A 14,183-nucleotide genomic window follows, 5' to 3' on the forward strand; every position below is an offset into this window, starting at 1 on the left:
GACTAAAATGTAGTCGCTAAGTAATGTTTCTAACAGTAGGGGAGGGTTCCTTTTAATATGTTAAAAATCACACAGACAAAAGACCTTTTCTTTTTGGCACCTCTTCTTTAATGACAATTATAATATATCTTCTCAGCCAAATGTAACAGTAATGAACATGTGTTTATTATAGAAGCAGTCTGTCATTGTCTTGATAATGTTACATTACAATGGCAGTAAGAAAGCTACAGAAAGCTACAATGTGCAGTAAAAACCCAATATGTGAATGAATGTATACAAATGTATAGACTATGTTAAAAAAAGGTAAACAGTATTAAAAACCATGTTAAAAACAAAATGTGTACATACTACTTTACATATTTACAAATGTGAGCCATACAACAATGTTGGGAATTATGAAAAATGACATGTGTGTAGGAAGAGTTCATTGTTGTCAATAGATTGAAATCCTTGATAAATCCCATACACAGCTCAAAAGGTTTTACATCACCCTGTGTTTGTTTTACTTTGTGGTTTTGATTAATCAAACATGAATGAGAAACTGTTTCCACAAGCAAAGGGAGAGAAACAATTTGATGTTATGAAGAACATTTGTTTTCCAAAGTGACAGCTATTCCATACACTATGAATGTATTTATTTTGCAGGCTCATAATCTCATCACAGCGAACAGACTTCATGGTTACAAGACAAAGATTGTATTGAAAATATTTGATAATAAAAATAATTACTATCAGAGCCTCCTTGATGAGAATATGCAACGCATCTAAAATTGAATGGTTGAAACAAAATATTCCATTGCAATTTAAACTTACAAGCAGTTTATTAAAATGTAACACTTCTGATTAAAAACAGTCAAAAATGGATATTTGAAACACACATGTGGACTCTTCATGGTCCATAAAACCATAACATAATCTGCCCTACACCTTTTACATGATGGAGGTGAAAGCAGAGGACCGAGACACTGTGCTCTTCCTGTATGAGCTATCTGAGAAGTCTCTGTTGGAAGGCAGAAGAACCCCAGGCACACATTTCCTCAGCAGAGGCAGGGCTCGCTTCATGAACTTTTCTCCCACAAAGGCGTAGATGATGGGGTTCAGGCAGCAGTGAGTGTAAGCCAAGGTCTCAGTCACCGTTATTGACAGCTTTAAACTGGCTTCTACGCTGCATTTGTTTGGCAATAACCCTTTAGACTTTAGAAACCACAAGAACAAGGAAAGGTTATACGGGGCCCATAATAAGAAAAAGGCGATCACAATGGACAGGATCAGCTTGACAACACGGTGCTTTTTAGCACTCCTCATATTCACCAGTATGGGGATGATCCTTGAGTAGCAAACTATCATCACCAGCAGAGGGATCACTAGACCCAACACATGCATTGTGAAGGTGTTATAAAGCCTCCAGTCATCGTTTTCTGGTTCGTAACTACAAGCCACCCCATTGGAGTCATTTTTCACCTTTGTGAAGATGATATCAGGCACAGAGATGCAGAAGCTCAGCATCCAGATGAACACGGTCAGGGCGATGCCTGACCTCAGGGTGCGATATCGTGCCACCTTGTGAGCGTGCATGATGACCATGTAGCGGTCAAGCGTCATAACCACCATGAAGAAGATGCTGCTGAAGAAACCAGTGCTGTGGGAGCCGGAGGCAAAACGGCACAAAAAGTCTCCGAAAGTCCATTGACCGACCCTGGCGTAGTGAGAGTAGAAAGGCAGCGTGAGGACAAAGAGGAGGTCGGAGAGAGCCAGGTTGAAAAGGCAGATGTCTGTCAAGTTGGTCTGGTTGCGATGCTTCACCAGGACGCACACCACTAGGCCATTGCCTTGAGAGAGGGAGGGGAAAGATTACCATGCATCATATGTAAAGTAATGGCCTTGTTTAATTTCTCTTTTGAAATTCAAATTCAAAGGGGCTTTATTGGCATGAAAGTTAAAAGAAACAATGTTGCCAAAGCATCAAAATACAAAATACTTACACTATAATATGATATACAAACAACATTAACATACATCTCAAATTGTTACATATTAATGATATATATACAGTAATACAATTACACTTCAACACACACGTGTGTCTTTGGGTGTGTGTGTGTGTGTGTGTGTGTGTGTGTGTGTGTGTGTGTGTGTGTGTGTGTGTGTGTGTGTGTGTGTGTGTGTGTGTGTGTGTGTGTGTGTGTGTGTGTGTCTTTGGGTGTGTGTGCGTGATTGTGTGGGTGTGTGTGTGTGTGTGTGTCTCATTCACTGTCCCTCAGGTTATGGCATTTCTCTCTCTCTCTCTCTCACTCACTCACACACACACACACACACACACACACACACACACACACACACACACACACACACACACACACACACACACACACACACACACCCACATATACACACCTACACACACTCTTACCTAAGAAGCCTAGGACGAAAACAAAGCTATAGAGAGTGGGCAGAAACACTTTGTTGAAATTCAGCAAATCAGAATTGTTGCAAAGACTGAAGTCTTCCCCATTTTCATTGTAATAGTCTTCATAGCCAGTTGAATTTCCGTTATCATCTGCAAACAAAGAAATTCAACATTTAAGATTTATTTCAGATTGAATCCCTGTCCATTGAGATACACTTTATTGCTTACATTGAAACTGCCAGGTTGCAGTACTGTAGTGGTGATGAATAAAATCGTCTTTGTTGGCTGCAGCATTCAACAATTATATTTAAAAAAACATGTAACTACATCATCTCAACCAATTTCAGGAGCTAAGTTACAGTACATCTGTATTCAGTTAAACAATGAAAGCTGTTCACCCGTGAATATTCATAAAATATGAATGTAATACAATGCTGTAAACATCACAAAACATCAGTCTAACTCCATTGTGTTGGGATAGATGCAGAGTGGATACACCCTAAAAGTCGGTTGTTAATGGTAGGTATGCCCTCTGTTGGTTTTAACAGGTAGTTCACTCCCTTTTAGAAACACTTAGCACATTTACAGATTAAAGGTACAATCCACTCTTTGCTTCCAAGCCAACTGCTGCATAATAGTCATACAATGTAAATTCCACATCAAAATCATCAGTTATTAAATAGCCTACTATTGTATGTAATTCTGTGTTTTTCCTTTTCACTTGAAGTTTGGCGTGTGCTTTGCATTTTAAGCCTTATTGTGTCATTTCATGTCTCTCTCTTCTAGTGTTGAGTCAACATTCAACTTGCTTCATACTTTCATAGATCTTAGATGTGTTCCACAGATACAATTATTTTAGATATATATTTCAGTGTTGAAATAGTAACCTTATGAAGTTACTTCAGGTTTACATAATTATGCTTCAGATGTATTTTTTCCTTAATTGATGCTATATTGTCTATAGGTTTATACATTTGAAGGCTGTGTTTGCTCAATCTGAATAGTTTTAAAGATATTTTTAAAGGCCCTTAGATAACTGCCAAAACGTTTTTAATATACAGTTTAATGTGTCTTTAGTTTAATAAAGAAAATACCAAAATGAAATAATATTTAAGGACCTTAAAGGTAGGGTAGGTAAGAATGGAGAAACCAGCTCGAGTGCGCTAGAATTTGAAAGTCCGCAGCCGAAAAAAATCTGCCCCTTCCTTCACACTTCCTTACAGAGCCCCTCCTCCAACACATACAAACGCGCACATGACCAATGAGGGCACGAGATAAGTTTGTGCACGAGATGGAAGGCTGACAGGCAGGTAGGCCATCCAGGGCTGAAGTCGAATAGTCCATTTAGCTTAGGAACCTTCCTAACGGAGTGAAATTACCCGGAAGTCCCTCAGTGGCAGCCATGATAAGTGCCGTTCGAATTCTCTAGATCAGGGGTGTCAAACTCAATTTCATCACGGGCCACATCAGCATTATGGTTGCACTCAAAGGGCCGGTTGTAACTTTAAGACTATATCATTAATTAATATAACTTCCTAATTAACTACGTCTGAAAGCAGAAGTCTAGAGCAAATAATTGCAAGTCTCTTCAGTAAGAATGTCACAATATGATTTTAAAAGAAAAGCCACATTCTGGCAAAACATTGATTGTGACATTTTGAAAAAGAGAAGTGACATTTTGAAAAAAAAATCTATTTATGAGAAAAAGGCTAATTCTAAGAATTTTTTTTTTTTTTATGTATTTATTGTCAAAGCATTTAATATATTCATTGCTATTAAGAGCATTCCATGGAATATAACAAAAAGTGTTTCTGAAGTGAATTGCCTACCCCACCTTTAAACATTGTTTTTTAAAGATCTTAAAGACAAAAATCTAGAGAAATGTCAGTGTACTGTATTAGTGACATACAAGAACACTTTTAGACCTCAGGCATTAATAATCAGAAATAAACCAAACAACATTTCTTCAACACACAGGTTACAAATATATTCATCAATGAATACGTTATGCAAAAAAAGAGTTGTCATAATGCATTCACCTGACATGATGATATCTCAGTGATGCCTGTTCCTCTCATATGTAGACAGTGGCTGCTCTTCAGGGCTCTTTATTTCTCTTTCCGGATCTTGATTGACAAGAGATTCTCACATGTAAAGTGATGCACTGACTGTCTTACTTTCGGCAGTTCACTATTAATGAGTAGCATAGAAAGAGAAGTACAGCTGCTGTTTCCTGTACGTCCCTAAGTGTGAATCTGAGATCTTTATCAGTTCACATCTACATATTTTGTTATGTAGACAAATCTTTAACACATTAAAAGCAACAATAATATTTGATCACAGTCCTAACAAAAACATATTCCTATAAATTAGGGCGTGAAAGTATGTCCGAAACATTTTTGGTGAAGTATTTTCACATAGCAGAAAATCATGACGGGGAGGCCCACAAATAGCCCCACTGTGTTTTCGCTGAAGTTTCGCAGCATCTTCCACAAATGCTGACTCTCATGTGGGTAGAATGGCTGGCACTCTGACCTGTTGTCGTCTGGATCTATCTCCAAGGCGGCAAATCTCAACCCAGGGATGCCATGATGACTGAAATGATCCAGATAGTGATGCTGGCTATGATTCCATAGCGAAGTGTGCGTGCTCGCATGGCTGCAACAGCATGGACAATAGCCAAGTAGCGGTCCACACTCATAAGGGTCACAAACAGATTTCCACAGAAGCCCACCTGTTAAAAGAAGCAGAGGGGGAAGGAACGTCAGAATCCGGTTAACCTGGCCTCAATGAGGTTCTTCATACATTACACAGCAGGTGTCTCGCACAGCTGACAGCTGTCGTTCGTTACCATAGAAAACATCTAATTTCACCTTTTATTTTTAGCAGAATATCCCCCACATTATAAAAACAACTAGAACTGTAGGGAAACAGGTGCACAACCAACATATACAGTATTTGCAGAATCATTATTTACTTTGCTCCACTTTACCCTTAAACCCTTAGACACGGCACTTGTAGAAGGACGTGTTTTTTATAGATAATTGGTAATCGGCATGTTTTAATATGTTCTGCTTTAACTAATAAGTACCCAAACCTACTGAGTTTCAAACTTGAATTATAATGGACTTGTTATGGTTTTGTATTCTAAATGATAGAAATGGTTAAAAGGAAGAAAGTAAAGAAATAAAGTGCCACCTGATAGACTCCTGTCAGCAGTTTGCAGGTTGTGAGGTTCGGATAGTTGACCAAGAGGGGCAGGGATGCAGCCAGTATGAGGTCAGACAGAGCCAGGTTGAGCAGGCATACGTCCGTTATGCTCTTCAACTTTATGTACCGGATGAGAACCCAGAAAATAGTGGTGTTGCCTGTGAAATCAATTCAGATGATTTATCCATACTAAAGTTTTTCTCACAATGTGTTAAAGGAGATACTGTTTCCATTTATCTGTAAGATTCTTGTTTGAACATACCTAGCACACCTAAAACAGCATGTAGTACAGCATGTGCAATATTGTGGTTCCATTTGGCAACTCTGGACCGCCATCCTGATCACAGGTGTCATTGTAATCATAGTCCAAGTACGGAAATGACTCATACTCTGATATATTCATATTGCTGTGTGAGGAGGAAAAGAACATACGCAGATTACTTTGGGTAAACACAATGTGACATGCAAGGTAAAAAACCCATGATGTACCAAATATATCTAGCATGACGCATAAAGTTGAAAAAAACATTGTGTTTGCTTGAAGCAACAGATGTTGGGGTGGGGGTGACTAGGTGGCATCATACTATCCACAAAGTAATTCAATATTACCACAATTACCATTATTCAAATCACTAAGTCAAGCAGCAAAAAATAAAAATCATATGATTTACATATAACAATAAAGATGTTAGTAAAACACTTCAAAGATTCACATTCTCTACAATGTCATCATTTATCTTTACATGTTGGTGAATAGGCTTACTGGTCTGTGTGTGTGCAATAGTAAGTTGTTCTAGTACAATCCATGTTGGTATTAAACCAGGGCAACCCATGTTTACATCAATTGTTGAAGTCTGATGGGAATGAGTTTCACCAAGAGATAAAATGGGTATTAGGGGCACATAAGGTACTGGATAAAACAGATAAAAAGATAGAGTTTTTTGATAAAACCATAAGTAAAGTAAATTATTGAGTTATGGTTGAACAGCTCTGTCCTTTAAAAGTGTTGGGGAATAATTTGCCCTGCATGTCCTCCTTCGCCCTCTGTCGCAGCTGACCAACCTTGAGCAGCCGTTATCTCCCATAAGGAGCGGCTGCCCTAGCATTTTGTTGTTGTTACCAGTTTATGACCGGGCAACTCTCGGTCAGAGATAGTAATTGTTGTGGGACACCTGGAACACATCCTTCTCGGGTGTAGATGACCCCGAGCCATAAGCGACAACAAATGTGATTCAGTGTCCTCAGCTGTTTAGTCTATCTATTGAAGAATGTTGATTATTACACTCTGAACTAGTTAAAACCTGGAACTACAGAAGGGTTCTTCAGAATTGATTGTGGCATCTCAACCGTGTGGTCAAACCGTGGCCCGTGACATGTCTTGTGAATTCTCCGGCCAAAATAAACCATCAGTGTTTGCCATCAAAGCTCCAGCTCTCCTTGTGTCCTGACTCCAATTGCTTCAGAAGTTTCCCACACAAATTGCCGCTAATCAGCTGCTCAATGACACCATGTGCTCTGAGCACTACACAAACTTTTAACCAAACTTTCTACAAATAACCCGTAGGACGAGCCCCCATTTGTTATGACCTGGCTCAAAAGGCCACAACAAAGAGGAGACACACCATATCAACGGTTTAAAAAAATATGTTTATTAAAGCAAGTAGTTCAAATTAGCCAAATTAATTAAGTGCAAAACAAATAAAGCATGAGGTGTGGATGTCAGTGGTATCAGTAGTGTATAAATAAACATTGATTGATTGATTGATTGATTGATTGATTGATTGATTGATTGATTGATTGATTGATTGAATCTGAGGGGCCTATCCTATTTTTGTAATTAAATGACAATGTGCTAATCCATTACTTTGAGTTGTCATCTCTCAGAAAACATCCCTATCAGGTGTTAACCCAATAACCAGGACAGCTCTCAAGGCCAACGGTCAGAGAGACAGGGTCACACTCTCCGGGTGCAGAGAGCACCCCCAGCCACCTGTAAGGAAGCACGAGGTCGTTCGAGAAGAGAGGATTCTACTCTTCAACTTTCTGCTGAGAGGGGATGCTTCTCTTCACCTTTCTGCTCGGGGGGCTAAAGCAGACAACCCTGCAGAACGAGCGAGGGCTTCAGAGGCTAGTAGGACTACAGTTAACTGTGTGGTTTCGGATAGAAAGGGTAGAGGAAAAAAGTCTATGTGCTCCAGATCGGGGGGGGGCATAGCACCACTAGAGCAGGGATAGTGGAGTCGCAAGAGGATAAGCTAGTTATTGCTCTTGGACGGTCTTCAGGCACCGATCTAAGGACTTGTATACAAGGGTGGAGGTACGAGTCAAGGTACCCCACTGGATTCCCATTGGGAGAGATCAAATAGTCCCTACCCCCTCTGAAACCTCTTTAATCCGGACTAAATTGAGCTGGATGAACTTTGCTGTCGCATTGTTGTTTATTACGAGTTCATCATGTTTGTTTGTCTGATTGTTTGTATCAGGGGTCTATATTGGTTTGTCTAACCGCCGTCTTGTGCATGTTTTGTAACAACTAATAATGAATCAGTCCATAGCCAGGGTAAAATAAACTAAGCTTTAGTTAACTCACCAAAAGTAAATGACTTGAGAAAGATAAATAATATATAGTGTTTTGCAAAATTCTGGTAGTATAGATGTGCTGCAAAATGAAAATAAATAGCAAAAGAGTGTTTTATGTCCTGCATCTGAGTGTGCAGAGGAAACGTAAACAAGAAGCACACTGTTCAGGGTGTGCGCTGCATCTGAGTGTGCAGAGGAAATGTAAACAAGGAGCACACTGTTCAGGGTGTGCGCTGTAGGTGTAAGAAGAAGAGAAGATTATATTACTTTAAGAATACATTCTTAAATTGTATTGCTGGTATGTTAAGATATGTTTGTGACCTTTTATAAACCCTATGCCCCGTCCTGCACCCTAAGACCCTAAGAGGCATCACTGCTGGTCGTAAAAAACCCTGCCTGAGGAGGTCAGGGTGGCAAAATCTGTCTGCTGTTTTAGGTCAATATTGTATTATTTGTTTCATTTATTCTTAAATCTATGTATTGTATGGTAATAATGAAAAAAACGTAATGTATTGAACACATTCCGAAACAAAGCTGATAAGACAGAACTTGACTCAGACATAATACAAATTATTGTTGAAACCTTTTGCGCTGTTGCTGCAAAATGGAAACTTTGTTGATTATCTATTCCAACTGGCCACTGGATTCAGATAATTAATATAAGTTGAAGTTTAATTACATTTTTAAATATAGTTTAACATTCTTTATTAAACTGCTTCAAATTATTTCTCGTATCAACCAATTGGTCTCCATAGACATTACTAAAATTATAATAGTTGTTAAATTACTGACAAGTTTTCTGAAACCGAGCTTATGAACAAAAGAGTAAAGGTCGCTGGTTAAGCCAGGATCAATATATTTGTTGAAGTTTTTATTGTGTGCATAATAAATGTGTTAAATGCAATTTTTTAGAAAGTATAAGGTTGCAATATCTTTACAATAAGTAATTACAGTTAAAAAAAATAGATGTTGTTTTCCAAGGGCCTCTCCTTCACAGCCCTACACTTTAAATCATGAGACTTTCAAATCATAACAGACAGAGATCGGTATCACTTTGTGTTGCAAGCCAAATCCATGTAAAGGTTCTACTTGAGCCCAATTTAAATACCATAAAGAAAGTATTGAACCCAGCTCAAGCTAAATGTCAAATGTATTTAATTAAGGTGCAAGTGTTTTGATTTATTTAAAATGTTCTAATCGCAGCTTCTTGCGAGTTCAGTCTAAGCAACAAATTGTTTCTCATAACATTCTCACTGCTGTCCCAAATGTTTTAACCTTGGGCAGACAAGCTGTTCACACACCCACACACACACACACACACTTTGGATAAGTATTCACCTTATCCACATTGTAAATTGTTGCCTTCTTTAAAGTTATTACTAATAACTTTAAAGAATTTAAGATTAATTATTAAATTAAATGTGGTACATAAGATAAAATAAATAAAATAACTTTGACTTGATCATTTTGTTCACAACATTAGACCTGTCCTCTAATCTCTACTAGAATAAGATAAGTGTGCATGTGTGGATGTTTTATCACTCCTGTAAAGTACCTAATCTTGATATCCTTTTCATTACAGAGCTGGGAAAATGGTGTATTGATTAGATTCTGATCCGTGCACGTCCAATTTTGACTGACTTTAGTTCTAATGTTAATGTTAATTTGACTTCAACCCATAAGTAATTATTTAAATTAACTCTAAATTTCACATGATGATGGATTAGTGTTCCACATTTCTTCCACTAATTTGTTTTACAATTAGGCCAAAGGTAAAGAGAGACATTGATGACCTTGTGTCCCTTTTGTTAGTACGTGGTTCCATTTTGTCTATGGCCTTGGACGGCTTCACTAAAAGTCACCCTGTTCTGCCCTGCTGCAGTCCGGCTGAGTGCAGTCACAGAGATGCTATGGCTGCTCTACATGACATTAATGGTCTGGTCTGAATGGACACCATTTCCTGCTCCCAGAGAGAATGACACTACTCAAACTGAACATTACAGCCGTTGATACTGTCTCACATGGGTCTGCTCCCCCCCACTGAGCCATGAACTGAAAGCATGACATCTGCTATGAACACTTGGAAGCCTCCCTGTCACACCAGCACCAACCCTTGGGTCAGTCAGATGAGACTAACGGCTTCACTTAGGGCATTTGGTTCAGATACATGACTCTCGTTACCACAGAGTGGGTTGTTTTTAAGGCTATTCATACTGCTATGCAGAGGATGCCTGTAAGTGGGCGAGCTGGTAAAAGCCCCTACTATTGTTTCAAATAGGCCTAATGTCAGGGGTCTCTTATGGCGCATTTCCATTGCAGCGCGTAGCTCGCTTTAAGCGTGCCATGTCGTGCCGTCCCCTTTTTTGGTTGTGCTTCCACTAGGCCTCGTTCCGGCGCGGCACGGCGCGGGGCCACTTTTTCCCCTCTTTTCTGGCCCTAGAAAATTGTGGTTCTATCGGGGCCAACAAACAGGGCTGAGTCGGGCTGAGTATGCTAAACTAGAGAGAGGAGCGCTGGCAAGAGGGCTAGAACTACAACAAGATGGACATATTTGACCGTGATTTAATTGTAATACACGTTTCAAAATGATGCCGAAGTAACAACATACTGATACCGGTTAGTAAAAACCATGAATTAATGCTTTGTCAAGTCTGCAGACAGACGGCAGGCGAAAAACCTTTTAAAATTCGTGTTTTTCTAGATGGAGATTGGCTAAGCTAACGCAGTATATGCCCCGACCGTCCACACTCACAACAACGGCCTATACAGACATAAATACAGCAGCGACTGTATTCACCATGACACAGGCAGTCTGTGGTGTGTACTTGTTTAACTTTTGTCGAGTTTCTGAACATATATAAGGAGCTGTGAGCTCTGAGTGCTCACAGCTAACGGCTGTGTTGTGTTTCTGGATTTCTCATTGAAGATGACGTCACGGCTCCGCCTACACTGCGTTACTATAGTAACTACCCCAGTTCCTAAACTGTAATGGAAGCGCAGCATGAAGTGAGTCGGCCCTGTTAAGGCCCAACGTGGCCAAGCCGTACCGAGCCGTACCGAGTGTGGCCGAGGCCGACCGTGTAGTGGAAATGCGCCATTAATGTCTAGTTCTACATGTATTCACATTACATAGACAATGTTTCCACCTGGTAAAACTAAAGGCTGCACAAAACTCAGGCTACAATACAACCATTCTGTTCTGCTCTAACGATTCAATATATAGATTCTACATCAAAAACAATTAGCTTTTATTGTTTCCAATGATAACGTCACCTTAAGTGGAGGAATGCAAACCTGTTTTCAAATGTAAGGTTTTGATTTTGTTTGACATTTCTCAGTAATGACACCCTCAGACACCCAATATCATTCATGCTATGCCTTCAGTAATAACTCAGATGTTAAAGGGATGAAACTTTTCCTCCCAAATCAGATATGCTTTGTTTTTCAACAAATGTATCAATTTTCTCCATAATATATGTTTATCACAATGGTTTTTTGTAAGCTGCACACAGGTGATACTGAGTCTTCTCGATTAATAGATTATAAACTATACCATGCTTAAATAGACTCCTAAGTTATTATTTCATATGTACCATATGTAAGAAAAGGGAGGGAAGAGTCAATTATATTGAGTAATTTATTTTATATTGGGTAATTTATTTCTCAAACCTATGTTTTATGGAAGAGACTAAATATTTCTGATAAACTAATATTTTATCAAAAGGTAAATGGTGAATTAATATACATTTAGAATCATTGAGAAGGGGTTATATCCACAGGGACAAGCTCACCTTTAACTTACAATAACATGTCTCTGCTATGGACTGATGAGTATATGATTCTTGCATGTTAAATGACTAACACAAACCTTCAAAATGATAATGTGCATGTGTCAGGAAGGCTCCCAAATAATTCTGAGGGGCCTATCCTATTTTTGTAATTAAATGATAATGTGCTAATCCATTACTTTGAGTTGTCTTCACTCAGAAAAACATCCCTATCAGGTGTTAACCCAATAACTAGGACAGCTCTCAAGGCCAAGGGTCAGAGAGAGAGGGTCACACTCTCCGGGTGCAGAGAGCACCCCCAGCCACGTGCAAGGAAGCACGAGGTCGTTCGAGATGGGATGCTTCTCTTCACCTTTCTGATAAGAGGGGGTTCTTCTCTTCATCGTTCTGCTCGGTGGGCTCTAGCAGACAACCCTGCAGGACGAGCGAGGGTTTCAGAGGCTTCTATAATACAATGTTCCATGTTTCTTGGAGGAGTTTGATGTCTTCCTAACCTCCCCCATCACGGGGGGGACACCTGGATGCATCAGGAATACGCAGTTGTACTCAAGCAGATAGCAGAAGGAATACCGGCAGATGAGCCTCCGTCTCGCTGGGGGGTCAGCTACAGTGCTCACTGAATGAGCCACACAAAAGCAGAGCAATTGGGGGGTTGAAATATGGCGCTCTGATGAAGAAGAGTTTGAGCCAATCAGCACCTCAGTGCTAATCTACAGTATCAGGATGCCTTTACACACCAGACACTCGGTGTCATAAAGGGAGGAGGAGAACGAAGACTGACGGACATGTTCTTCCAGCTCTCGTACAAAGATGAACTTTGAATTGAATGACCAGATGTTTAAAGGTGTACAATTAATGATTGTTTTTTATATTTCCAATGACCAGACATGTGTTAAATAGTGGTGATAAATATATTTAGTCAGATCAGATTACATTTTCACACTAAACAAAATTAATAAATAAATATTCTCAGATTATAAGGTATTGAATAATAAGGTATTTCTAATATTATAACAGATAATGTTAATATCCTTAATCATCCAGCAATCAGGCTTAACAACACAACTCTTTAATGTATTACCCATGCACAGACAGACCTAACATGATGTTTCAAGTACTGGATTAATTTCAGTTTTGGCCCAAAACAAATATTTATAATAATTGATATAACAATTATGTAGCATATTTGATCCTCAAATTAGAGAATTATAATTTAAAGAAATTGATATTCTATATTCAACATTAGATAAACACAGAAGAACCCTTTCCAAGTACCATAAGTAGATGTTCAGGTAAGTATGGCTAATAAGAATAATTGATAGACTTAATTTGGTACAGATCAGTTGTAGCATTTACAAATGTATGAATTAAAGTTTTAAGAATGTTTAATCTTTCCTTTCCAGGTTTTTACAAAAGTCTTTGAATATTTGCCTAACTTTTCCTTTTCAGATTTTGAACAATGTACTTGACTAAAATGAATGTACTGATTTTACTAAGACTAAGTGCCTTACTCTTGACTAAAGCGTAATGAAGTAAACGTAAAGTAATCCTAAAATTGAGGACACTGCAACTTTGCCGATTACAGATTGATCAAATCACCACTGTGAATTTTATGCCTTAGCTGGATCTCTTATGATCCTAAGTTTTAAATGCTTTTGACTAGTGATTGCCTTAAAGCAAATCTTTAAGCTGTTTCTGGTTTTGATTTTATAGTTTTATAAATGACATTAACTAATGGTTTAAATGATAAAAGATATTAGTTTAAAAACAAATATTTTGCTATTATGTATCTGTGTTTTTATGTGTGTTCATTATTGTACTTATTGACAAAAGATGCTCCAAACACTGATGAGAGATAATTTTTCCTATTATGATTGCCTATATCAATCATTGTGATTGAATGTTTCAATCTTACTCTACTTTGTGATGTAATTGAATGTAAGGTGAGACCACACTCGAATCTGAAGACGCCTATTGATTTAAGTATTGAATTATTAGACTAATGTTTTAAGGTTATCAAAAATGATAAAAAGAGAGGAACTGTTAAGGAATAATTCTTCTAGATATCTAACCTTTTACTCTGACATGTGTTATCTCCTTTAAGGAAAGGCCTTGGTGCCATATGTGTTGTTGTCACCAGTGTGTGACCGGTCAACTTGTCTGGCACGAAGGGTAATTGTTGTGAGAACAATGAGGCA

The 14,183-nt window shown here is 38.6% G+C and overlaps 1 protein-coding gene and 1 pseudogene across 1 annotated transcript; both read right to left on the minus strand.

The window, feature by feature from the left end:
- Positions 1-85: 85 nt before the first annotated feature.
- Positions 86-5,090, minus strand: LOC117480282 (C-C chemokine receptor type 5-like). Its single transcript, XM_034127556.1, has 4 exons — positions 4,943-5,090; positions 4,447-4,533; positions 2,411-2,557; positions 86-1,829 (listed from the first exon to the last, which is right to left on the minus strand). Exons 2-4 carry the CDS (start codon positions 4,451-4,453, stop codon positions 931-933), a joined length of 1,053 nt encoding a protein of 350 aa, XP_033983447.1. The 5' UTR covers positions 4,454-4,533; positions 4,943-5,090; the 3' UTR covers positions 86-930.
- On the minus strand, positions 4,777-6,424 carry LOC117480533 (annotated as a pseudogene).
- Between the last annotated feature and the right edge of the window lie 7,759 nt (positions 6,425-14,183).

This window comes from Trematomus bernacchii, unplaced genomic scaffold (assembly GCF_902827165.1).
Source record: "Trematomus bernacchii unplaced genomic scaffold, fTreBer1.1, whole genome shotgun sequence".
Lineage (NCBI taxonomy): Eukaryota > Metazoa > Chordata > Actinopteri > Perciformes > Nototheniidae > Trematomus > Trematomus bernacchii.